Source organism: Tenrec ecaudatus, chromosome 1 (assembly GCF_050624435.1).
Source record: "Tenrec ecaudatus isolate mTenEca1 chromosome 1, mTenEca1.hap1, whole genome shotgun sequence".
NCBI classification, from domain to species: domain Eukaryota; kingdom Metazoa; phylum Chordata; class Mammalia; order Afrosoricida; family Tenrecidae; genus Tenrec; species Tenrec ecaudatus.
In genome coordinates this window covers 154,161,215-154,186,904 of record NC_134530.1, presented here as the reverse complement: position 1 = coordinate 154,186,904, position 25,690 = coordinate 154,161,215, and the positions used below count along the sequence as shown (strand labels likewise).

General features: G+C 40.3%; 1 protein-coding gene across 1 annotated transcript in view; it reads left to right on the top strand.

Annotated features, from left to right (window-relative positions):
- The window catches only part of SPAG17 (sperm associated antigen 17), a 243,816-nt gene that overhangs the window by 62,416 nt on the left and 155,710 nt on the right, over nucleotides 1-25,690 (top strand). Inside the window, exon 4 of the mRNA XM_075540501.1 lies at nucleotides 21,919-22,050. Coding sequence (XP_075396616.1) covers nucleotides 21,919-22,050 — 132 coding nt within the window. The remainder of the gene's footprint in view (nucleotides 1-21,918; nucleotides 22,051-25,690) is intronic.

The window sequence follows — 25,690 nt, the reverse complement described above, 5'->3', positions numbered from 1 at the left end:
TCTTTTTTTCTCTTATCCTCTTCACCATTTCCCCCACCCTTTCCCCTTCTTTGTGTTGGAATAATATATTACGTCCTTGGGTTTGACCTGTCCCCCACCAGACTGCCTGCACCTCAACCTGTATAATGTGAGAAAAGTGGCTTTTCTTCTATACCAATTTGCTGATTATACTTACTTCAGTAGACTCATGTTGTACTTGTGCTTTTGTGATAGACTAAGTTAGCATAATTTCCTCCAACTCTTTCCATGAGACGATGCGCTTTTTAGTGATGCGTAGTACTCCATTGTGTGTATAAGTCAGAGTTTTCTAATCCACTGGAAATTTATAAACTGATGGAAATGTAGGTTGTTTTTAATTCATTGCGATTATGAATTTCGCCACAGTATACATTGAAGCACAGATAACAGATCATGGTCTATTTCTTACCTCTTCTGAGTATATGCCCAGTAAGTAGATTGCTGGGTCTTAAGGTAACTTAATTTTCATTTGCTTTAAATACCAGATGGTTTTCCACAGTGGATATACATATCTGCGCAACCACCAGCAGTGAAGGAGAGTTCCTATCTCACCACATCTCCTCCAGTATTTATTGCTCTCTGATATTCTGATTTTGGCTATCCTCAAGGCTGTGAGGTGGTATCTCATAGTTGATTTAAGTTGCATTTCTCTGATGGCTAATGATCAGGGGCATTTTCTCATGTTTATTGGCCATTCAGGGTCTCCTCCTTAGTGAAACTTCGGTACAGGTTTTTTGCCCACTTCCTCAGGGGATTGATTGTTTTCTTCTTTTTGCAGGTCAGGAGGGTATTGTAGATTTTAATAATAAGATCTTTGTCTGTTGTGTCATTGTTAAAACTACTCTCCCCATCTGTGGGTTCTCTTGTTACTCTCTTGGTGAAGTATTTTGATGCTGTATTGGTCTGGGTATTTAGAGAAACAAATCCACAGAAACTCACATATAAGAGAGAGTTTTATATAAAGTTTAAGTGCGCACCAAGAAAACATCCCAATACAGTGCTGCCCGAGCCCACAAGTCCAACATTAGCCCATATGTCCAACACGAGTCCACAAAGTCCTCCTCCAGCTCACAAAACAGACACAATGATGCCGACTGCAGGAGGAAAGCTGAGTCGGTGAATGTGTAAGCATCACAGCGCTGGCTGGGGTCCCCACACGGGTGCTCCCGCACCCAGGGCTGCATTGGGGTAGGTCCATGTGGCTTCTCCTTGTCTTGTAGGAAGTCAGTCTTGCAATCTGAAGCAGGGAACTGCTAAGGCAGCTGCACTCTAGTGCAACCATCACAAAGCATATCAGATATTAATATTACAATTCATAACAGTAGCAATATTACAGTTATGAAGTAGCAACAAAAATAATTTTCTGGTTGGGGGGCACCACATGAGGAACTGTATTAAAGGGTTGTGGCAGTAGGAAGGTTGAGAACCACTGCCATAAGGTTGTCAATGGCTTACTTTTCAGAATTAGATCACAGGGCTTTCTGTTAAATTGCCACTGGGTAAACTCAGACCTCCAGCCTTTCAGTTAACAACTGAGCCTGTTAACTGTTTGCACCACTCAGGGATGCCACTGGTGTACACACACACACACACACACACACACACCACATTCCACTGACCTGAGTTGGATCATGAACTTAGCCAGTCATGGTCAGGGAGCTTCAAATATTAACTTTAGTCCTAACAAGCTTACCCATGAAACTGTGTTTCTTCTCAAGAAAAGGAGCTGAACAGGAGAAGAATGATTGCTTGAAATACATTTGATTCTCCTTGGAAGGAGAGGGCATACTGAGCAAACAACCAGTGGGTTGTTGTCAGGTGCCATTGACTCAAATCTGACTCAGTGAAGAAAAACTAGGGGATCCACTGCTGAGGGATTAGCCACTGAAAAGCAATAATGGGAGGGGGTCTCAAATACCTCAAGAGAGGGGGTGGTCCCAGATGATGGGCTGTGTATTAACAATAATGTGGGAATACAAGCATTTCAGAGGGACCAGCCATATTCAGATATCTAAGTAGGTAACAAGTCAGTCGATGATTAACCAAAATAAAATCAACCCGCTGCTATCAATTCACTTCCAACTCATAGCGACCCTATAAAACAGAGCAGGACTGTTTCATCGGGCTTCTCAGGCTCTCATCCTTTCCGGAAGCAGACTGCCATGTTGGATTAGAAATGCAGCCTTTTCATTCAGAGTCAAGTGCTTTAAAAACACCACCACCAGGACTCCTTAGTCAGTGATTCACAAAAACCAAACTCAATGCCATCCAGATGATTCCAACTCATAGCGACCCTGTAGCCCTGGTGGCATAGTGAGTTATATGTTGGACTGATAAGCACAAGGTCAGCAGTTTGAAACCACCAGTCACTCACTGTTCCAGAGAAAGAGGAAGTTTCTACTCCCATAAAAATTTACAGCCTTGGAAACCCACATAAGGCAGTTCTACTCTGCCCTATAGCATCTCTATAAGTCAGTGGTTAGCAGGATCAGACTCAGAAAGCCTCAGTCACTGGACACATAATGAAAGCAGGATTTTAGAATGACTTAAGGTTTAAGAAGAAAAGGAGGCAGGGAAATGGAGGTGACTGTCAGCCTGAATGTGTTCTAAGATCCAAATGGATCTAACAGAGCCAAGAATATCTAGTTTTGCTTTCCCATTAGATCTCAAGGGGGGGGGGAAGAAGAAGAAAACTCAGTTATTTAGATTTACGGTACCAGTAGCAAGAGAATTTAAACATCAACTCTTTTAAAAATTATATAAGAATGAATGAACGGATGCATGGATGGGTGGATGAATTGAAAAATCCCTAACTTCCCTCAGCTAAAATCAAGATTAGATCAGGAGATGGGGAGAAACTGCACTGATTGGGAGCCCAGGAACTCTAGATAGGAGGTGAAACAGCCTGTTGTGAGGCCACAGAGTGGTGATGAGAAGTAAGAATCTGGAAGCAGAAAACTTGGGTTCAAATCCCACCTGCACTACTACTTTTAGCTCTGTGATTACTGGACCTGGTTTTCATCTATAAAAAATGAAGTGTTAATAATATCCCCCCAACGAGTTTGTGAGAGTTAAATGAGGTAGAATGTGAGCATGCAAGTGGCCACCACAGCCCTTTCAAGTACATGGTGTGTGTTATGTAACCATTTTTACACCCGTTCACAGGACACCTCTTTTTATTTTTTAAAACATTTTATTACGGGCTCATACAACTCTTATCACAATCCATGCATACATCAATTGTATAAAGCACATCAGTACATTCTTTGCCCTCATCATTTTCAAAGCATTTGCTCGCCACTTAAGCCCTTTGCATCAAGTCCTCTTTTTTCCCCTCCTCCCCGCTCCCCATCCCTCATGAGCCCTTGATAATTTATAAATTATTATTTTGTCATTTCTTGCTCTGGCCAGCGTCTCCCTTCACCCCCTTTTCTGTTGTCCATCCCCCAGGGAGGAGGTCACATGTAGATCCTTGTAATCGATTTCCTCTTTCTAAGCCCCTCTCCCTCTACCCTCCCAGCATTGCCCCTCACACCCCTGGTCCTGAAGGTATCATCCACCCTGGATTCCCTGTGCCTCCAGCTCCTATATACACCAGTGTACATCCTCTGCTCTATCCAGACTTGCAAGGTAGAATTCGGATCATGATAGTTGGGGGGAGGGGGAGGCGGAGGAAACATACATCGCACCCTGACTGACTCATCTCCTCCCCTAGACCCCTCTGTGAGGGGATCTCCAGTGACCGAAAAATGGGCTTTGGGTCTCCACTCTGCACTTCCTCCTTCATTCACTGTGGTAAGATTTTTTTTTCCTGATGATGCCTTATACCTGATCCCTTCTACACCTCGTGATCGCACAGGCTGGTGTGCTTCTTCCATGTGGGCTTTGCTGCTTCTGAGCTAGATGTCCGCTTGTTTACCTTCAAGCCTTTAAGACCCCAGACACTATCTCTTTTGATAGCCGGGCACCATCAGCTTTCTTTGCCACATTTGCTTATGCACCCATTTGTCCTCGGCGATGGTATCATGGAGGTGTGCACCCAATGATATGATTTTTTGTTCTTTGATGCCTGATAATTGATCCCTTCGGAACCACATGATCAGCTTTCTTCGCCACATTTGCTTGTTCACCTGCTTTGGCTTCAGTGGTTGTGTCAGGAGGGTGAGCATCATAGAATGCCAATTTAATAGAAGAAAGTATTCATGCATTGAGGGAGTGCTTGAGTAGAGGCCCAAGGTCACAGGACCTCTTTACCATCTCCTTCTAGAGTTTGGATTAAAGCTACAAACACTTGAAAACCTGGCAAACCGAACCGAGCTGATGCGGTTGTTAGGTGTCAACGAGCTGGTTGTAGCACATAGTGAAACCGTACGTGTGACAGACTGAGATGCTTCTCTGTCCTGAATCATGTCAGAGTCATTGCTTAAAGTGTAGCCAACCAGTGAATAATTCTAAGGATAGAATCATTCTATGTGTTAGTGAATGAGTATACTGTGGGTCTACATATGGATCGGAGTCTAGGAGAGGCTTTAGAAAGATGAATCGAACAAGGATTTGACCACCCAAACTCATAGTAGAGACACAATTCATCCGATTTAAGAAAGAGCACAATCCCTGAAGGAACACACACAAACACAGGACTAGTGTTGTTCAGAGGACAGGCAGTCACTGCAACTGAAGATGACTCCTGAAGGGCAGCGGCATCTTGGAACAAAGGAAAAGACCTTGATTGAAATAGGGGGAAAAAAGTCCTAATAACAGAATGTTGGCTAATCACTTCTAGGCCTTTTGGCTAAGATCAAGTGTAGAATGATGGCTTGCTAGTACACACCTAAAGAAAAGCCTGAATCTTGGCATGTCATTTTTCTACCTATGGTCTTATTCTGAGTCTTGTGTCTTTATGTGTTTTTTTCAGGTATACAAGAACAAAACAACTTCATAAACAAAACCAAAGACCCACATAATAAAAGGGGAGGTTTTCTTGGCCTATTTTGGGGTCGTGATTTTGTGTTATCGTTGCTTAAAGATTAATCCCAGCACATGTAGGGATTTCTGAGACGGAGAGCCAGGGTTTTTATTTTGCATGTGCACGTGCACGTGCACGTTTGATATTCTAAAATGCATACATCTCTTGGGAGAGTCCTCACATTTCAGATTTTACATGTCTGTTAAAGCATAGATCTGTTATATCCTCCATGTATTTGTTATTGCTGCTCCTGAAACTTCCTTACAACCCCAAAGAGGTCTTAATCCCTGTCAAACATTATTATGTTACAGACTTTTATGTAGTCTTGAAAGGGGCTGTTTATTTAGTTTCAGTGACTCCTTGTTACTGCCAAATATTATTTCATTTCAGCACAGATGTAAAGGGTTCAGTGACTGGAATTATTTTACGGCCCTGACATTGCCGAGAGATGGATACCAGTTTAATTACGGAAAGCTGAAAACGATCTGGGAGTCACCTGCTCTGGGGATTTATCATCATTATGAACTTCTCATCAAGCTGTGGTCTGAGCACGTTCATTTGCGCTAGACGGTGGGACTTAGATGGGGTCTGCCTCTCCAGTCACCGTTACCATTTGGCAGGGAGGGTCCACTATGGCCTTCTCCGAGTGAGAAAGTACATTTCCGTTACTCCCTTTCTTTCTGTTCCTCCCCATTGCCCTCTCTCACTGCTTTCCTTATCCTCCCAGTGGGTTTTCCAATTATGCTACATTGGAAATTACTCATTACTGGAAGAATGTGAATTACAGAACACTGATTGTTTTAGTAGTGCAAAGACTACAAGGTAGTTGGCTTCAGTGAATGCAGAAGGAATGAAGGAGGGTAGAGAGATGAGGGAACAGTAAAAATGTGTGTGTGTGTGTGTGTGTGTGCACGTGCAGAATCAGGGTTCACTCTTCAAACAAATCTTTCATCTTATTTTAGAAGAAACAGACAAAGCTTACCATTTACAATGAGATGTGTTTGGTTCTTGTACATGCAATTATATATAAAGTAGAAAGCTAAATATGATCATAGATGAAAGAATGACATAGAAAGATCAGGGTTTTTCGTAAGGTGTGTACTGGCAACTCAATACACAATATTTTTTCCTGTCCTGATAAAGACGAATCAACACTTCCTTTCCGCCTTCTCTTTTCATCTCTGCTTCGCTGTAAGCAGAGCTTGCTTTGTCTTTGTCAGGAAAGATAAGAGGCATGGCTGAATGGTGTAGCTAGGTTACTTCCAGCTGATATGAAATGAAGGTCCTGTCTCCTGCTTCCATCCTGGTCCTCACTCTGTCCCTTGTCTTCTCCCGCCTAGCCTGCATGTGCTGGCCCTCACAAATTCCATTCTCTCCCGGATGTAAGAATAATTATAAGAGGAGTCGACTTACCTAGACCCATCAGGAAAATGAAGATTGTTTAGTGGGAATCCCAAAGGCAATGACTGGAAGAGCCATAGTAAATAATACGTTACGTTGCATTGTCACGCTTTACCCACCAGACTCCAAGCCCAGTGCCATCAAATCAATCTGACTCATTAGTGACTCCAGAGAGTAGAGTACAACAGTCTGCCTTTGGGTTTCTGAAGCTGTTGGTCTTTACGGGAAAATGCCCTCGTTTTTCTTCCTCGGAGTTGTTGATGGGCTCGAACCGTTGACTTTGCAGCTAGCAGGCCAACATGCCACCCACTATTCCACCAGGGCTCCCTAAAAGTTTGCTAGGATGGATGTAGTATTCCTGTTTACTTTGACATATGGCTAATGATAATACCTTGCCTGATGCATGATAATCACAATTTATCATCATTAGTATTACTTTTGAGGTGTCAGTCCAAAATGTTAGTATTCTTCTCTTTTTATGAATTTGTCAATATCCAAATTCTCAATGTTGCCCACGTTTGAAGAAATTGAGTATCTTTTGATAATTTGGTCATCACAAAGATAGCTGTGCACATAAACACACATTCTTGTGCACGTGTGCATCTATGCACACACAGAAAGGTTCCAGTTGTTGTTAGAGAACAGTTTCCTTTGCCTTTACTCCTCCCTCATAATCCTTCCACTACTGGGCATCAATCCTCACACGTAGCACACCATGCATCAGGGTTTTCCAGGGCTGCCTCTTCTGTAAGCAGCTTTCCAGATCTCTCTATTGAGACCCTCTGGGGCAGTTGCTAGTCCATTTTTATTCTCTAAAGAAGGGATGTAAATCTCCAAAAACAACTAACCCACTAGCAAAGAAAAAAGCACTTATTTCAAAGTGAGTTACCATGTTGATAATTTGTTAAGCAACAGGGGGAATTTAGAAAACAAATGCTCATTGGGTGTATAAAATTGGGGAGAAATGCAACAAAGAAGACAGTAACAGAAGACATCAGGGATCCTTCCCATTTCTAGTCCAAACCAGCCCTGTTTATTTTATCCACACAAAAGAAAATTTCCTCCATGACCAGAAACAAACAGCTGAGATTTTTCCTTACCTTTCATCTTGAGTGCTGTGTAAAATCTGATACGCCATTGTTCTTTAATACACGCATGTAAGCATCTCCAGTATTGATGCAATGTGATAAGGATGCTTCTGGGAAAGATTGGGCTGAATAAGAATTTTTTTCCTTTCAATTTTGAGGTGAAATAATTTAAAATTAAATATTATTTTCACTATCATACATTATTACAGACTTTCCTCAATCGGTGCCATAGGCACTAGCCACATATGACTATCTAATTTTATATCGTTTTTAAAAAAAATACAGTGAAATATTCATTTCTTCAGTTGCACAAGCCATAGTAAGTACTCAGTGATTTTCTGAGCCTAGGGGAGACCACATTGGAAAACGCAGTTCCAGAGCAGGCCCAGTGCCACAGAAAGACCAGCTGTGCTGACATAAAGACAGAAGAGTCGAAGAACACCCAGGATTGATAACGGGGTTGGAAAAAAGACCCTTTCATACAGCTTTAGTAGGCACAAAATTGTTATAGCCATTTTTAAAAGCCTGGTTGTCCGTAGATGTATGCAATCAAGTATATAAAATGCACATAGATTTGAGTAACAAAACCCAGGTTGGTCAAAATATCCAACAATAAGGATTTTGCTAAGTAAATGACCTGAACCCCAATAAAATATAAAACTGTGCATTCTATTTTTAAAAGAATATATAAACACAAAGAATATATCTTTTTATGTACAGACACAAACCACAAGCTACTAACATGAATAGCAAAAGCCTATTTGTATTAAAATACAAAAAGTCTATGCCTATATTCAAAAACCAAAACAAGCTCACTGCCCTCAAGCCCATTCCCATTCATAGCAATCCTAGAAGACAAAGTAGAATTGCTCCTGGGGGTTTCCAAGGCTGTAAATTTTTACAGGAGCAGAAAGTCTCATCTTTCTCCTCCAGAACAATTGGTGGATTTGGCCTGCTGACCTTGTGATTGGCACCAGAGCTTCTTAAACCCATTCACTGATATCCAGACCATTCCACATCAAAATAACCCTACACAGGGCTTCTGAAACTGTGAAACTATATGGGAGCAGACTGCATGCATCATCTTTCTTCTGTGGAGTGAGTGGATAGTTTTGAACTGCTGACCTTGTGATAAGTAGCCCAACACTTAGGCGACAATACCACAGGACTGCTATATGCTTATATAAACCTATACATTCCTATAGATGATTATATAGAAGTAGAACAAAATCACAGAAGGATATACAATAATTAGTTAACAGTGATTATCTCTGGTAAGAGGAAATGGTGGATGGCTTGAGGAATTTTTTCCCATTGTACACCCTTATAGACTGTTTGGACATTTTACCATGATGAAGAACTATTATATGATTACTTATTTAATCACTTGCATATTAAAAAATATCTTAATGCATTAATTAAATGAGGTACCCTGAAAAATATGATATGAAAATACAAAGAGCCAGATTTTATGTATGCCAAAATCCTGTCTGTTCTGCCCTGTCTAGCCTGAGACAAGTTCTAGGTTACAAGTCTTGCTCCTGTTTACTGAGATCTTTTACGTACCCATACAAACCCTAGCTCATTAACTCAAGAATAATGGATTAAATATGAAGTCACAGCATGTGGATTATTATTTACTTACTGCCACCCATAGACCCTTAAAGAAGGCCCTGAAACAAAAAAGATTCTTTTAGGAGAATGGAGGGCTCTTTGGAACCTCCGGAAGAAAACGTTTCCCTGAGCACATTCATTTCCCCTTCTTCTCTCTACTCCACCGTACACAAACACGCCTTCCCATCTCCTCCACCACCTTATCTTGCTTAGGAACTACAGTAAAGAAGTATGGTTAAAGGGTGGCATTTGCTGTTGTTAGGTGCCCCTGAGTTGGTTTTGACACTGCACAATTGTTCTTCACTTTCCCATTGATACAGCCACTGGGTCAATCAATTCATCTTTTTCTCTGCCCCTCTACTTTACCAAGCACGGCGTTCTTTTCTGGGTACTGATCTATCCTGACAACATGTCCAAGGTACAGGAGATGAAGCCTCGCCATCCTTGCCTCCGAGGAGCCTTCAAGCTGTACTTCCTTCAACAGAGTTGTTTGGCCTCTTGGTTGTCGATAGTACTTTCAGTATTCTTCTCCAGTAACATAATTCAAATGCACTGATTCATCCTCAGTCTTTCTTAGTCGATGTCCAACGTTAATATGCATATAAGACAATGGGAAATATCATCGGCTTGGGGCCAGGCTCATCTTAGTTCTCAAAGTAACATCCTTGCTTTTCAATACTTTAAAGAGATCTGGTGCAGCCAATTTATCTAATGCTATTCGTCTTTTGATCTCTTGACTGCTGCTTCCAAGAGCATTGATTGTGGACCCAAGGAAGACAACATCCTTGACAACTTCAATCTGTTTCTGTTTACCATTATGCTACCTACTGGTCCAGGTATGGGGATTTGGGTCTTCTTTACAGTGAGTTGTAATCCATAACTGGAGGCTGCAGTACTTGATCTTCAAGTCCTCCTCACTGTCAGCATTTCTATTTAGCAAAGTAGGTTGTAGAACATTGTTTTTGTGAACTACCATGCCAATGGCCTTGGTGTCCCATAACACTGATGGTCTGGAGCCTTACAGCTCCAGTGACCTGTTCCTTCAAGGTATTTGAATATATGTAAGAAGTTTTCATGCCTTTGCCTCTTCTATGCTTTACTACATCCATATCACATGTCTATGTGTTTGTGAGTATAGTCTCCCTCCCATACCCATTGAGCCTGTGTGTCTATCCAAGCCTCTATTCATACATGATCACTATTGCAAGATTGTGTCTATAGCAGTATTTGCCTCTTGTGTCTTTCACTTTGCAAACACCTGTGTCTCCCCATGCCTACATCATCTTTTTCCAACTGTCCACTTGCTATATATTTTCTTTCCCTTCTCCCAAGTTAACACTTGTCTACCCTCTTGCCCATGATTCCCTTCCTCCCCCTGCTCCATTTCCCTTCCACCTGCGGTAACCATTAAACATTGTTTCTTTTAGTATGATTTTTCCCTTCACTGTTTATAATAGTGGTTTCATGCAACATTTGTCCATTTGTGATTGACTAATTTCACTCAGCATAATGTCTTCCAAATATGTCTGTATTTGAGGTGTTTCTCAGATTCATTGTTATTCTCTGATGTTGCATTATAGTTCATTGTATATATGTATCAAGATTTATTTATCCGTTCTTCCCATGATCAGCATCTTTTTGTGATTGTGAGTAGTGCTGTGATGAGCATAGATGCGACTGTGTCTATTTCTGCCCTGGCTCTTATTCCCATAGAGCCTACACAACGTGGTGGGATTGCTGGGGCATACGCTATTTCCATTCCCAACTTTTGAGGAAGTGCCCTACTGCTCGCCACTGTGGCTGCACCATTTTACAATCCTACCAACAGCTTACGAGAGCCCTACTCTGTGGGATCAGGATTGGAGGAAGGCTTGTTAACAACATTCCAATTATAGACGACACAACCTAACTTGCTGAGAGTGAGGAGGACTTGAAGCATGAAGAGCAAGGACTGCAGCCTTCAGTGTGGATAACAACTCAATGTAAAGAAGACCAAACTCCTTACAAATGGACCAATTGGTAAGATCATGATAAGTGGAGAAAAGTTTGAAGTTTTCCAGGATTGCATCTTGTTTGAATACACAATCAATGTTCGTGGAAATAGTAGTCAAGAAGTCAAATGACATAAATGTGGGTACTGGCATTTGGGAAAATCTGCACAAGACCGCTTTAGAGTGATGAAAAGCAAGGAGGTTAATTTGAGAACTAAGGTACTGATTGCTCTGAAAGAGATGACGACAGGGAGACCTGGAGAGAACAGGAAAAATGTGGACCAAAACTTAGAATCATAAAGAAGACCTAGTTTACTGTTCTGATAGAGACTGTGAAACTTCCGAGATTAAAGTGCCTCTAACCAAAGCCATGATATTTTCAATTGCCTCATAAGCAATTATGAAATTTGGACATTGAATAAGAAAATCCGAGGAATAATGAAAGCATTTGAATTGTGGAGCTGAAGAAGAATATTGACAGTACCATGGACTGCCAGAAGATCAAAGAAATCTTTCTCGAAAGAAGGACAGCCAAAGTGCTCCTTAGAGACAAGGACAGCAGGACGTTGCCTTTCATACTTTGACAGGTTGTCAGGAGACACCAGTCCCTGGAGAAGAACATCATGCGTGGTAAAATAGAAGGGCAGCGAAAAAGAAGAGGAGATCATCAAGAAGAGGGGTTGACACAGTGGCTGCAACAATGGGTTCAAGCACAGGAACAATTGTGAGGATGGCGGGTCCTCACGCAGTGTTTCTTTCTGTTGTATGTAGGTAGCTGTGGGTCAGAGCCGAGCGGAGGGCGCATCACAACATCCTTCCCATGTAGAGTTGGTGATTAGACTTTTCTTTTTAAGGAAGGATTTTGGAATCTGGTTTGCTATTACATTATGTGTAGAGAGAGATCATTTCGGACAGTATTGGCATTTTAGCAATGCGAAGTCTCCCTGTCCATAAGCATGATATATCCTTCCATTTGTGTGTTTCCCTTTTGGTATCTTGTAGCAGTGTTTAGCCATTTTTTGTGTATACGTCTTTTGTTTTAGTTACATTATTTATTCCTGAGTATTTAATCTTTTGAGTAACTATTATAAGGAATATTGCTTCCCTTTATTCCTTATCAGAATTCACTTTTTAAAAAAATGTTTGTATGATGTATTCTAGGTGAACAAATATTTTTGTAACATGTAGTGACTCTCAATGACAGATACTGTTATTCTTTCCAGCGCAAAATTTTGAATATTTGAAACAAACTACATGATACTGTCTGAATCAACTATTTTTTTTAATTGGGGGCTCTTACAACTCTTATCGCAATTCATACACATATCCATTGTGTTAAATATCAAATGCATCTGTTCATATGTTGTCGTCATCTTTTTCAAAATATTTTCTTTCTACTTGACCCTCTGACATCAGCTCCTCATTTTTATTCTCTTCCCTCTCCCACCCTACCTCCTCCATGTCCCCTGGATAATACCGTATATACTCGTGTATAAGCCGAGTTTTTCTGCACAAAAAATGTGCTGAAAAACTGGGGTTCAGCTTATACATGGGTCAGTGGTACTCCAGCAAAGTGTAACATCTCGTTGGGGCTCCCCTGAGGTATCAGGACAAGCAGCTGTTATCATTCTCGCAGGTGATTGCCACTTCTCCACTGTTCATTCAAAGCCTCGCTGTCACTGCAAGACTTTGAATGTTTGTTTACTCACATCTGGTCAAGCCCGACTAACAAAAGGAGGAAATCTCATGAAGCCTGACATAGAGTTAATAGCAAAGTGGGTTCAAGATGCATGGGAAGACATTCCAGAAGACATGGTGCGTCGTACCTTCCAGAAATGTAGTATTGGTAATGCTATGGATGGCAGTGAAGACTGCGCTTTGTATGAAAATGACAGCAGTGATGGTGATGATGGCGATCTCAGTGAGGACAGCGTCTATGATGACCTCACACCAGCTGAAGCTCTGCACTGGGATACCGATGATGATGAGGAATCCAGTTTTGAAGGATTTTAACTCTTTACATTTTAGCTTGGTTGCTGATTGAGCTCAGGGAATAGTAGTCTTATGGTATCATTGTTGATACCTTATTTTTTTTGTTGTTGCACCTATTTTCCACTTACTGTTCTGGTTTACTAATGTTAAATGACTTGTCCTTTTATGTTTTTTATTTAAAATAAACATTTAAATACATTACCCCACTGGTGTCTCAATTTTTAGTAATTTTATTTTCATTTGTTTTGATTATTGAAACTCACCAATAGCTTCTGCATTTTCCACCCTAGGCTTATACCCAAGTCAGTCAGATTTTCTGGTTTCCCAGGTAATAATTAGGCACCTCGGCTTATACTTGGGTTGGCTTATATTCAAGTATGTATGGTATATAAATTTTTTTCATGTCTTGCACCCCCTGTTGTCTCATTTCACCCACTTATACATTGATCATTGTGATCCGTTCCCCCTTGTACACCCCCTTACCCTCCTAGTATCACTGTTCCCCTTATTGGTCCTGAGGGGTTTATCTGTTCTGGATTCCCTGTGTTGTGAGCTCTTATCTGTGTCAGTATACATGATCTGGTCTAGTCAGATTTGTAGGATAGAATTGGGGTCATGTTTGGGGGTGGGGGGAGCATGGAGAAGCATTAAAGGACTAGAGGAAGGTTGTGTGTTTCATCAGTGCTATACTGCATCCTGATTGGCTCTTCTCTTCCTTGTGGCCCTTCTGAGAGGGGGTTTCCAATTGACTACTGATGGGCTTTGGGTCTCCACTCTGCCCCCCCCCCTCATTCCCATGGATATGATTTGTGTTTGTTTGTGTTGTTTTGGGTCTTTGATGCCTGTTACCAGATCCCGTTGACACCTCATGGTCACACAGGCTGATGTGCTTCTTCTATGTGGACTTTGTTGCTTCTCAGCTATCTGGCTGCTTGTTTATCGTCAAGCCTTTAAGACCCCAGACACTGTATCTTTTGATAGCCAGGCACCATCAGCTTTCTTCACATTTGCTATGCACCCATTTTGTCTTCAGCAATCATGTCAGGGAAGGTGTGTATCACATAATGCCAGATTATTAGAACAAAGTGTTCTTATGTTGAAAGAGTACTTGAGTAAAGGCCCAATGTCCATCTGCTGTCATAATACTTTATAAATAAATATATGTACATAGATATAGTCCCCTATCATTGTATATAAATGTATTTACATATATACATAACTGTATTTAGACCTTATAAATGTCATTTACCTCCAAGTTCTTTCCTCTATTTCCTTTTACTTTCCTCCTGTCCCACTATCATGTTCGTCCTTCATTAGGGTTTTGATAATTCCTCTCAGCTACATTGCCCTTGATCGAGTCCCCCCCACCCCAAGCATCCTATGCTCTCCTCGCCATCAATTTCAGATCACTTATTTTTCCCATGTCCCGGGGTTTATTGGCACCCCCTTCATTTTCTCCCACCTCCCCCTCTCTCGTGTCCCCCTGAACCATCAGTCCCATTGTTCTGTCATCCATATTGTTTATCCTGCCTATCTTGTCCAGATAGACATGCACAGACAATAATAAGCACAAAAACAAAGCAAAACGAAACACAAAAAGAGACAAAAAATAAACCAACAACAGCTAATACAACAAAACAACAACAAAATAAGTAAAAACCAACAGCAACAACTCAAAAGCCCTCAAACAGTCCCAGGTCTGTCCATTGACCTTTATGAGTGTTTTCCAGTCAAGTCTGCTGGGGTGTCACTCCCTGGCCCCCAAGTCCACCTTTGGCATTCCTCAGGGTTTGTTGCTTTGCTCCCCTTGCTGCTCTGCCATACACCCTTAGTGTTTCACCCCAGTGTGGTGGGGTCAGATCAGGCACATCTCCCACACCGAGTCCCCATTGCTGTCCCCCTAAGCACTATTTGTCAGTGAGTGATGTCATCATCACGTCTCGTGTTGGGGATGGCCCTTTATTTTTTAATACTGTATGTAATTCCTAAGATAGACATTTTATAAACCACAGAATTACCCAAATCACAAAATTAACATTAAAATATAATCTGCGGAGCATAATCGTATTTTCCAGCAGCTTCGATAATGTCCTAAACACAACACAAAACAATGGCCACTGAGTTGATTCTGACTCAAGGTTGACCCCGTGTGTGTCAAGGTAGAACTGTCTCCAGAGACATTCCAATGGCTAATGTTTGGGAAGTAGATTATATGTTTTTCCAGTAAATAATAATAATAAAATTTGGATCAAGAGGACATTTGAGAACTGCATGTTGCATTTAGTTCTCACACGTCTTTAGTCTTTTAGAATCGACAGTAGTTTCTCAGTGTGTCTTTGTTTTTCATGATGCTCACATCCTGAAGAATGCCAGCCAGTTATTTTGTAGACTATCTTTGCTTTGTGTCTGTCCGGTGGTTCTTTCCTTCGTTGCAGCTGGTTTGTTTTATTTATGGGAAGAGCTCACGCCTTGACTGTGTGTGTGTACTTGCGCAGCGGGTTCAGCCACTCCTTGGCTGCTGCTTTCTTATCTTCAGGCTCTCACGAGCTTGTTGAGCTGGTGGCGCATGGCCTGGGTTTTGTTGGGCTGTAGATTCAGAGATTTGTACTTCGTCCCCTTGTAGAACTGCCTGAGGTTCTCCTTCTCAGTCTAGTTGATGACGGCGAGAACTCACGCAACACATTTGCGGACATCTCAGATTTTGAAGAGATTGGACGCCGCACCGACTGTCACTTTGGTGCTGTGCAGCTGCCATGGCACCTCCTGTAGATCATCCAGCTGTTTCAGCACTTTGGTGCTGTGCAGCTGCCATGGCACCTCCTATAGGTCATCCAGCTGTTTCAGCACTTTGGTGCTGTGCAGCTGCCATGGCACCTCCTGTAGATCATCCAGCTGTTTCAGCAGCTTTTCCTTCTGGTTGGCGGCACCTTGATCTAGCGGCTATGACTGAGCTTTACAATCTTGACGCCACCTGATCCAAGGTCCAGGGCAAGAGGTGTCTGGTGCTTCTTTTTTTTAAAAAAAATTTTTTTATTGGGAGCTCTTACAGGTTATGGATTGTTATCATATCAGAACTCTCTTTAGTAGTAAAAAATATCCAACTGATCTTGTATCCAGCCACTGTGATGATTCTTTCAACTCATTTCAATGACTTTCTTGCCACCTTCTTATGATTTTCTATGTATAGGCTAATATCATCTGCAAATAGAGTTTCACCACTTATTCTTTGCGAATTTGGATGTGTTTAATTTCCCTTTATTGCCTGATAGCTCTGCCTAAAAACTTCAGCACAATATGTACTGGGAGCAAGGATACACATCATCCCTGTCTGTACACTTGTACAAGGAATGCTTTCAGTTTCTCTCTATTTAGAGTAAAATTGACTGTTGGATATGTAGTGAATATAGTAAAAGATATACATAGATATAGAAAGATAGATAGATATTTACTATATTGATAAATTTCTTTTTCTTCCTATTTTGTTGGGTTACCAAGACTAGATAGTAGATTTTTACAAATGCCTTTTCTATGCCAATTGACATGATAATGTGGTTCTCTTTCTTCCATGTTCTGATGTTGGACCATCCTTGCATACCTGATATGAAACACACTTGGTAATGATGTATAATCATCATCATTATTTATTTTTATTATTATTATTGACATGTTGGATTCTATTGGCTAAGATTTTATTGAGAATTTTTACATCTATGTTCAAGAGGGATATTGGTCTATAATTTTTTTTCTTCTAGTAATGTCTTTGTCTGGGTTTGGTATCAAGGTTATACCTGTTTTATAAAAAGAATTCAATAGTTTTTCATCCTTTTGCATATTTTGGAAAACTTGGTATAAAATTGGTTTGAGCTCTTTTCTGAATATTTGGGAGAATTCACCAATGTAACCAACAGGGCCCAGACTCTTTTTTTGGTTCAGAATTTGTAAATGACCTAATCAAATTTATTTTTTCTTATCCATTCTGCTACTCTCTGTCTCTTCACTGGTGCATTTAATCCATTAACTTTCAATGAAATTATTGATAGGTATAAATGTGTTGTCATTTTGTTGTGTGTGTTTTTTGTGGTGCTTCTGTTTCTTTATTCCTCATAAATTTCTGTAAATAATTAACTTTGTGTATGCTTTCCTGTCACTTTCTTCATTGCTCTTCTTTCCATGTTTATCAAGCATTGTGGTGTTCTCTTTTATTTTGATGAGGCTTATTAACTTTCTTTGAGGTTACCCTTAATTTATTACCAAGTTTAAGACAGTGTGTTTTATCTTGACAACTACTTGACTTCCTCTCCATTGGAAGGTACTGTAACTACACTTTCACTCACTGCAGTCCATGCTGACGCATGGGGACCCCTCGTGGTTTCTGAGACCATAACTCTTTACAGAGTAGAAGCCCAGTCTTTCTTCCAAGGAACTGTTGATTATTTCTAATTGTCGACCATATGGATTGCAGCCCCTATAGCGTGTAACCCTTATGCCACCAGGGCTCCAGCTATTCCCTCTATTTACTTTGCAATTGTCACCATTAAAAATTGATGTTTCTGAATCCCTATTTTCACCCTTGTAGGTACTTTGGGTACTTCAGGGTGATGAAGCGATCATGTGTGCGCCTCTCCTGTTTCTGAGATTGCTGGCTCTCTGTCTACTGTTGGCTCTCTGTCCCAGGAATTCTTCTTAATAGTTCTTGAAAGGTTGCTCCGGGGTTTTTAAATTTTGTATTGTTTTTGTTTTTAGAAATTCCTTTGATTTCTGTTTGCCTGGAAATGTTCTACTTGTACCATTGTATTTAAGGGGAAATTTTGCTGGGTCTCTAATTCTTGGTTGGCATTTTTTCTTTCAGAATTGTATCTGAAAGCTACAATTTCCTGCATTGTTTCTGCAGAAATAGCAAAGCTTAATGTCACTGGTTCTCTGTTATAACTTCTCATTTTTCTCAAGCTTCCCTTGGAATTCTTACCTTGTCTTTGACTTTGATTAGGATATGTCATGGTATTTTTCTTTTGAAAAGTACTATCTTGTCTTGGCTCATTTAGCTTTTTGAATGTATATCTTCTCATCTTTTAAGGTGTGAGGGAAGTTTTCTTAAAACAACTCTTTGACGATTTTCTCTGTGGTTTAGGTTGTTTCTTCCTGTTTTGCAATTCCATTCACCCCTAAAGTACTCCTCTCGATGGTGTCTCACACGATTCTTAGACTTTCTTCCAATGTTTTGTTCTTCTATCTGATCGTATCTCCCACAGATTACTGTTGAGGAGTTTGTTTTTAAGCTCACCAATTCAGTCTTCCGTTGTTTCAATTTTTCTCCTTTGCTCTTTCAACAAATTGTTTAATTCTGAAACCTAAATATTAATTGGTATAAACTGTTGAACAGCAATAAAGGGAGAACTGTTTCTACTTACCTGTGTGTTCACAATCAGAAGCTTCCTAACAGAAAGTGTTCACACCCTCCCACTAGAGATCTGCACATACTAAAATATAAACATATTCTCCTGTCTCCGTTGTATGATGAAACTTAAGTTAATGCTTTATCATATTTTCCTAGAACCTAGTACCTCTGGTAACTTGACTAGAACTCTTCCTGCCAGAGCCACTGCCTGGGGGTCTGACCTATGTGGGCCAAGAAGCCACTTCTGACCTCACCCAGCAACAGTTTTTTCTTTTTCTTTTTCTCCTTTTGATCCGTCTCATCCCCCCATAAGACTTGGTTTTTTTTCTTAGTTTGTTCTTGACTCATGCTGGGCTCATTTACTTGGATTTTGGTTTGATGAATAGCCAGGTTTCAATCACCTAGAACTATTTTTCTGCCTACTTCGTGGAAACTTAGGTTTTTGTCTCCCAGAACCTACCAAATAACTGCTTTCATTTTGTTTTCATTTCACCCCCACTTAATACCTTTAGCCTTACACACATGCGTGCACACACACACAGAGGCACATGAATGCACACATGTGCACTGAATATAAAGATTATTCAAAACTACCTGCAAAATGCTAGAAGCTTGAAGGTTTGATAATTACTGCAGTTAGTATTAAAAAGGCACAAGGGAGAATATACTCTCTGAAATTTCAGTGAAATATTATCCACCTGCCTAAAAGATTTATCCTTCAGAGAAAGATCTTCTCAGAGTTATTTTCATTTTTCTATCTTTGTTTTTTGGTTTGTTTTTTCCAGTTTGAAGTCAAATTATTAACTACTGGTTGGGTAGACATCTGAATTACAGAGTGCAAGAAGAAAAACTGCTCGCTGTAAATAAATTTGAAGATATTCTCCCTGTTGTTGTTCTTCATGGGCGAACCCACGTAGTTCCGTCTCAGATTTTGAGTTCGGCATTGAGTTCATTAAAAATCTCGAGGTTTCACATAACATTTACGAGCAGCCAAATAGCTTTCTCTTAGAATGTTTTGTTGTATTCTGAGCATATTCCCTCTGTGGAAGCAAAGAAAGAAAGTGGCTTCGATGGGAATTAAGTTTCTTCGAAGCAGCGAATGGGAGACAAGTATACCCTGGCACTATGTGAACTACTGTTCTTCCTCCAGGCATCAGACAGAGAGCCTCCTCTGTGTGGGCTGTCGTGAAGGTGTGAGGAGTGGAGGGAGCTACTACAAGGCCATGCTCAATGCTGCAGTGATCTCTCAGAGTCTCTGGGCCGGGAGGACCCAGTGCCCAGCAACACCAGCAAAGCACCTCACATCTCCCTATGGCCCAACCCTGCACCACCCCATAGCAGGATATGGCTGTTGTTTTGGTGCTGTGCCAGATTTTTGATCGAAACCCAGACAGTTTCCGATGGACCAGAAATAACTTTTATGGCCAGAAAAAAATACCTTTCTCTGGGGACGTTTTGTTGTATTTTGAATACATTTTAACACAATGAGGTAACACTCATAATCTCACAGAGACACGGGGCTGGAAAGCAACTCCAGAGACATCCCATCCATCACCATGATGCCAGGCAGGCTTCCCCAAGCCACCCCAGACATAGGTAAATATCCTGTTTCCACAGGTCATCAGGAAAATCGACTCCACATCCACCCTTGAGTAACCTATTCCATTGCTAATGCCCCTTCAACACTTCCAGGATATTTGGACTGTAGGGAAACACCCCATACATGGCTGCTATGAGCTTTGGGGGTGGGGGGAATTGGAATATTCTGAACCAGACGTCACAAGGCAGCCCCATTGTCAGCACATTGTTTAACTGGGATTGAAGAATGTCATTTCAAACCAAGTACTGACATCTGCCCTTAGGGGTGAGCCCAGCCAGGCAGCTTTCATTTTACAGTAAATGCGTGGCCTGGAGTCCCCTGAGACGTTCCGCCAGTCTTGAGTCTGGCCGTCATTAGAAGGTAAAGTCCTGCAGGTGGGCCTTTCTGTCTTCCTGCTCCCAGAAACACAGCCATCGTGTCCCTCTCGCTCCATCGAGTTTGCCAGAGCAGACCTGCACTGAAAAAGCAAAGCTCTCCGTTTCATGGTGGACGTTTTCTTAGACACAGGCAATGCTTTCTGATGCTTAGACTGCTCCTTGGGTTTTAGAAAAAAAAAACAACACTTGAAGAGGTTTTCCCCTTCCTCACTGCAATGCAGGAAACCCCAATGTGGTCCCAAAGAGCTCCAATTACATTTTGGCATAAAAGAATCCACAGGGCCTTCTGCAGTTAGAAGCAAAATAGCAACCTCCTTTTCTTTGGCGAAGTAAATCGTCAAAAAGAACTGGGCCAGTCCAGAAAGCCCTGACCAAGAGCTGGTACGAACTTTAGACCAGACACAGCTCAGTGAGATGCAGCCTGCAGGTCATCATCAGAGGCGAGGGCCTCAAATTGACACCATATGCGCCCCAACAAGTCATTGCTCCAAGGGGGGAAGAAAAGCAACATGTCAGAACATTTTAGTAACACCTAATTTATCCCAAGGTTATAAATAAATCTGATGCTTGCTTAAAAACAAAAGTAAAAAAATACTTGGACTAGATTATGCTCATGACAGTGCTTCCGGTGTGGGTGAATTTTTATTAGGGAGACAACATGAATAAAGTGAAGCACATAACAACTTTTTATGGTATATTTTATGTGATTTTATTTTTTTTGCAGTAAATAAAGTGGTTATAGGGCTCCAAGGAAAAGAGTCCAGATGTTAGAGAGTTGTGTGAAATTTAGGGGAAACAAGCTGTAAAAAGCGTAGTCATAAAACAGGCTGTCAGTGGCACACATCTGGACAATACAGTTGTATGTTCCTGGTGGCTGTCGTCACCCAAAGAAAACTCAATAACCTTATTTCACCCCAATTAGGCTGCATACCCTCAGGATCAACGTGCAATTTCGGTGGGGGGGGGGCGGGGGAAGTGGAGGACATTCATCTGGCACCTCTGTGCTAAGCAGCTTTTATCTCTCATTTGCATTTGGTCACCGCCCACACCCACCCCCCATGTAAAAGACTGCTCACACAGCCCTTTCCATTATTGTAAGCGCATCTTTCATTTACAGTGCCTTTAGATGTCAACCTCTGCCAGGTTGGACTGTTGGCTGTGAAGCGCTGACTGGCCATCCTGCTGAAATGGAGCCCTGCCTGCATTTCCTCAACCCCTCCTTAGGGGCCTGAGTCGCACACTGTGGGGGGAAGCTCATTCGAGGAAACGTACTCAATCAGAACCCAACTTAATCTCTATAGTGCTATGCCCATCCCCTTATTTATCTTAATTTACTTTATTTTTCCCACCAGAAACGAGAGGCATCTTTACACTGACTATTACGGCAAAATGTCAACCCCCTATTATGTTTTCATCACTGGAGACCGTACCGACGGTTTTAAAATCTCACTTTTCCTATACTTTGTCTCTTTGTAGGTGCTCCTGGCAGCGAAAGCCATTATGGACAATGGAGAGAAGTTAACCTTACCACTGATAGGGAAACTCTTAAAATTTCAGATTCTCCAGATTAAAACCAAAGATCAACAGCGGCGGGAAAACGAAAAGAAGGTACTGTTGTCTTGTTGCCTGGCGGTGGGTTTCCGGAAGGGAGCGGGCAGTGGATAAGACCAGCCGGTGGTCCCTGGTGCCGCTAGCTGTTGCCCCAAGTTTACAGGGCGTGAAAAATCCCAAACTTCCCAGAAATCTATAAGAGGAAATATGATTTCTCAACAACAAATTCATTACAAATCTTTTCCTTATTGGTGTCAAATTGCAGTAACCAAGGCATGTGCCCCTTAATAGTAGCAAAGGGAACCACAGAGAAGCAAGTGGCAGAGCGTCAGAATAAATATAAAAAAAGAGATCGTGGAATAAAAACCTTCAATGCCAGGGTCTTGCTATTTACAATGTTGTATGTTCAGTATGAATGCCTATTAAAACCATAGGCTACATCTACACCTTCATGACAATCTGGATGTTTTAGCAGCAACCGAACATTCTGGCTCCCATGTCGCACTTAGGATTGTTTCCTCCCACGCGGATCATTCACTTAATTTGCCGATGGAACTCAATCTGTGCATTTCTCAAATTCCATATTTGCATCTGAAGAATATTTTAAAATGCTTTCAGTAAAGTCATGCCAACTTCAAATCCATTTGTGAGTATCATGAGTCAAAATAAATTAATTTTCTGCTTGTTTTTCAAATTATGCTGACATAGCCTCAGAAAGCCAAATGGCTGTGTACGTGCATGTGTAACACGCGTGTGGACACACAGGTGGCTCTTTGAAATTGATCCATGTGTAGGCTCTTTTTTTAGGGTCTTAAGTGAAAGAGGCAAAAAGCATTTTATGGGAGAAGAAAGAGACACATGAACATGGCCTAAGAATACCATCCTTGAATTGGTCTTTTGGCAGGATAAACGTAGGAGGAAAAAAGTTTTAATGACAACTTGTATTTGTATTGTAGTGCTTGATAGTTCTTAGTGAGCTTCCCCACATACCGTCTGACTGGGACCCCTCATATTGTCCTCTGGAAAATTCTACTCATCTGGGCACAGTAAGTGGTATAGTTTTTCAACTGCTCAGGCTCTTTCTAGCCTTTACAGGAGAATTAATATTTTAAGTAATACCCGGGAAAGTTAGGATTTGGCAGAAGGAAAATTGGAAAATTTGAAACTTATTTTCTTGCTTTTTAAAATACCAGTGACATATAGGATCTGGATTGTAGAAACTATACTGTGAGTCTTATAATAATCCTTGCACCTTCTGTTTGCTGTCTGCTTCCGACAACATCTACAAATATACCTACTGTACTGAAGAGTGTCGTTTTCTTGGTTGGTACTTGTTTTTAGACAGCAGAGAAGATTTTAAATTTAACTCAACAAATTATAGATAACAATAAATAGACTATCCAGACAGCTCTGGAAAAGTTTTAGCAAGCAAGAATTTAGAGATATTCCTGAACTATTTGACACAGTATTTCTTGAAATATGAAATATCATAATATAGTTATGATATAATGAAGTTATGGGATCATCTTAATTACAAATTATGTTTAACATTTGAGAGCGCTAAAGAATTGAGACTTAAATGATCTATGTGTATATATATATACATATACACACTTGTGTATATATGCATATATAACTAGCCATAGATGTGTATAATTCATATATATGAATTATGTGTATGTATACATATATACATATACAATTCCAGTCTGAATTCTGTACAACTCTCAAATGTTCAACATAATTTTAAAAGCCAACCTGATAGATGCAGTAAGGAAACCCCTGGAGCAATTAAGAGCCAACAGTTACATAATCTAATATGATGTCTTCAATAGATTGGGCTCCCAAAGCACCAACCCTAAATTTCTGAGTTGAAACCATATGAGTAAGTGCTAAATAAATTGATGAAAACTGATTGGAATAGAGTCCCTTTCAGAAAATGGATTTGGTAATGGCAAGATTAAGGGAGTTGTTTGAGGAGTGATATAATATATGTTCATTTCAACAACACTGCCCAAGAGGTCAGTTGGAATAATTAAGGTTAATGTTTGTCAGTCAGCGAGTTTGGCAGAAAGCAAAACAAGTAAAATAGTACGTAAAACTGACTCTAATCTAGATTAGGAAATGGGAGGAAAAAGATAGCAAGTACTTTTCCATTCCTTTCCTCTTTCCGGAACCTGAGGCACGATTCTAAGACCCTGCAAGGCGAGAGCCTGACTCTGCAAGTGTTAAATGTCGGCATGAAGCCGATAGACATGTTTTCCTTCGAGTTTTCCTGATTGATTGCTGACATCTAGACAACCCCCAAAGTACATATTTCAGGCTCCGTTTTTTGGAATTGAAATTTTTAAAATGAATGTTTATAAAGTATCTATAGCAAAATTTCTAGAGACAATTAGGGAGGAGTTGTGTGAGTGAAAATAACTAATTTAATTAAATCCCTCTCTTTTTTTCCTCAGTGGAACAAATGTGGTAGATTTCGATGTAGATAATCCTGTTGGGATGAATCAGGACTTTTCTTAAAAGGAATGATAACTGGAAGAATTTCAATGCCAAATTCAGTAAAAAACTTATTTTAGACACTAGTGATTTTAATGGTTTACAATATGTGAGCTGGGCTATCCTTAAAACTGTTTTGCTTTGTACATGAAGAAAACTTGCTGACTAGCTAATGTTATAAATAATTATACAAGGAAAGATAATTTTATAAAGCAGGTTTTAAAGCATTTAGCATGTGAATTTCTAGGCTGATAATCCCTGCCACGAATTGCAAGTAAGTTGAATCTATTTGAAAACAGTTGTATATTTTAAAATACTTTATTGAATGCTTTCAAATATATGCATATATTTGTGTATATATCATGAGAAAATGTACTCTGTTTCTATAAATGCATTTTCCATTTCAGAACTTCTGAATAGTATTCTCACAAAGTTAGTCACCAAAAGTTAGATTTTATTGTTCTCTTAAAATTTGAATGAGTTATTATGTTTGAAATGAATTTTCCTATGCACATCAACCTTATCTCAACATTTATTCTGCATTTATATCAGAAAGAAATAGTCGTTACCAATCCATTGTCTATTCATTCAACAAACCTTTATTGAAACTTTATCGTATTTGGAGCAAATGTCTTCCTAGAATATTCATTATAATTTTTAAATAAATAATTTCCAATCCATATGTTAACTTGGTCACTTTTAAATACTACGTTTTTATTTTATTTAAGACAAACATCTATAGTATATATTATTATTATCTGTTGTTAGATGTTATCAATATTGCTGGTGATAATTATATATTATTAGATGACCATTTATTAAAAACCAAAACAACTAATTGTGAGCTAAATTATTTAAATTCTATTGAAAATTCTGTTTGAAGAAAATATCTGATCACTGAAACTAAAGCCGAAAAATGGCTATGGTTGAAGAAAAAACTTAACCACTTAAATATTCAATCAAATTAAATCTCACATGCTTGAGTTGAATCCCGAACAACTGCATTAGCTTCAGGAAAAGATCTAAATGTATACACGTATTCCAATTGTGCTTTCTAATTTATGTATGTACTGGCAAAACCAAAGCAGAAACAGCGTTTACGTTGTGAGTTCAGAAATGAATCCCTATTTTCCGCCGTGTTTTGAGAGGCATGTAGAGAGCCGGTCTTGCTTTTTCTAGCTTATGTGCTTAGGGGGAG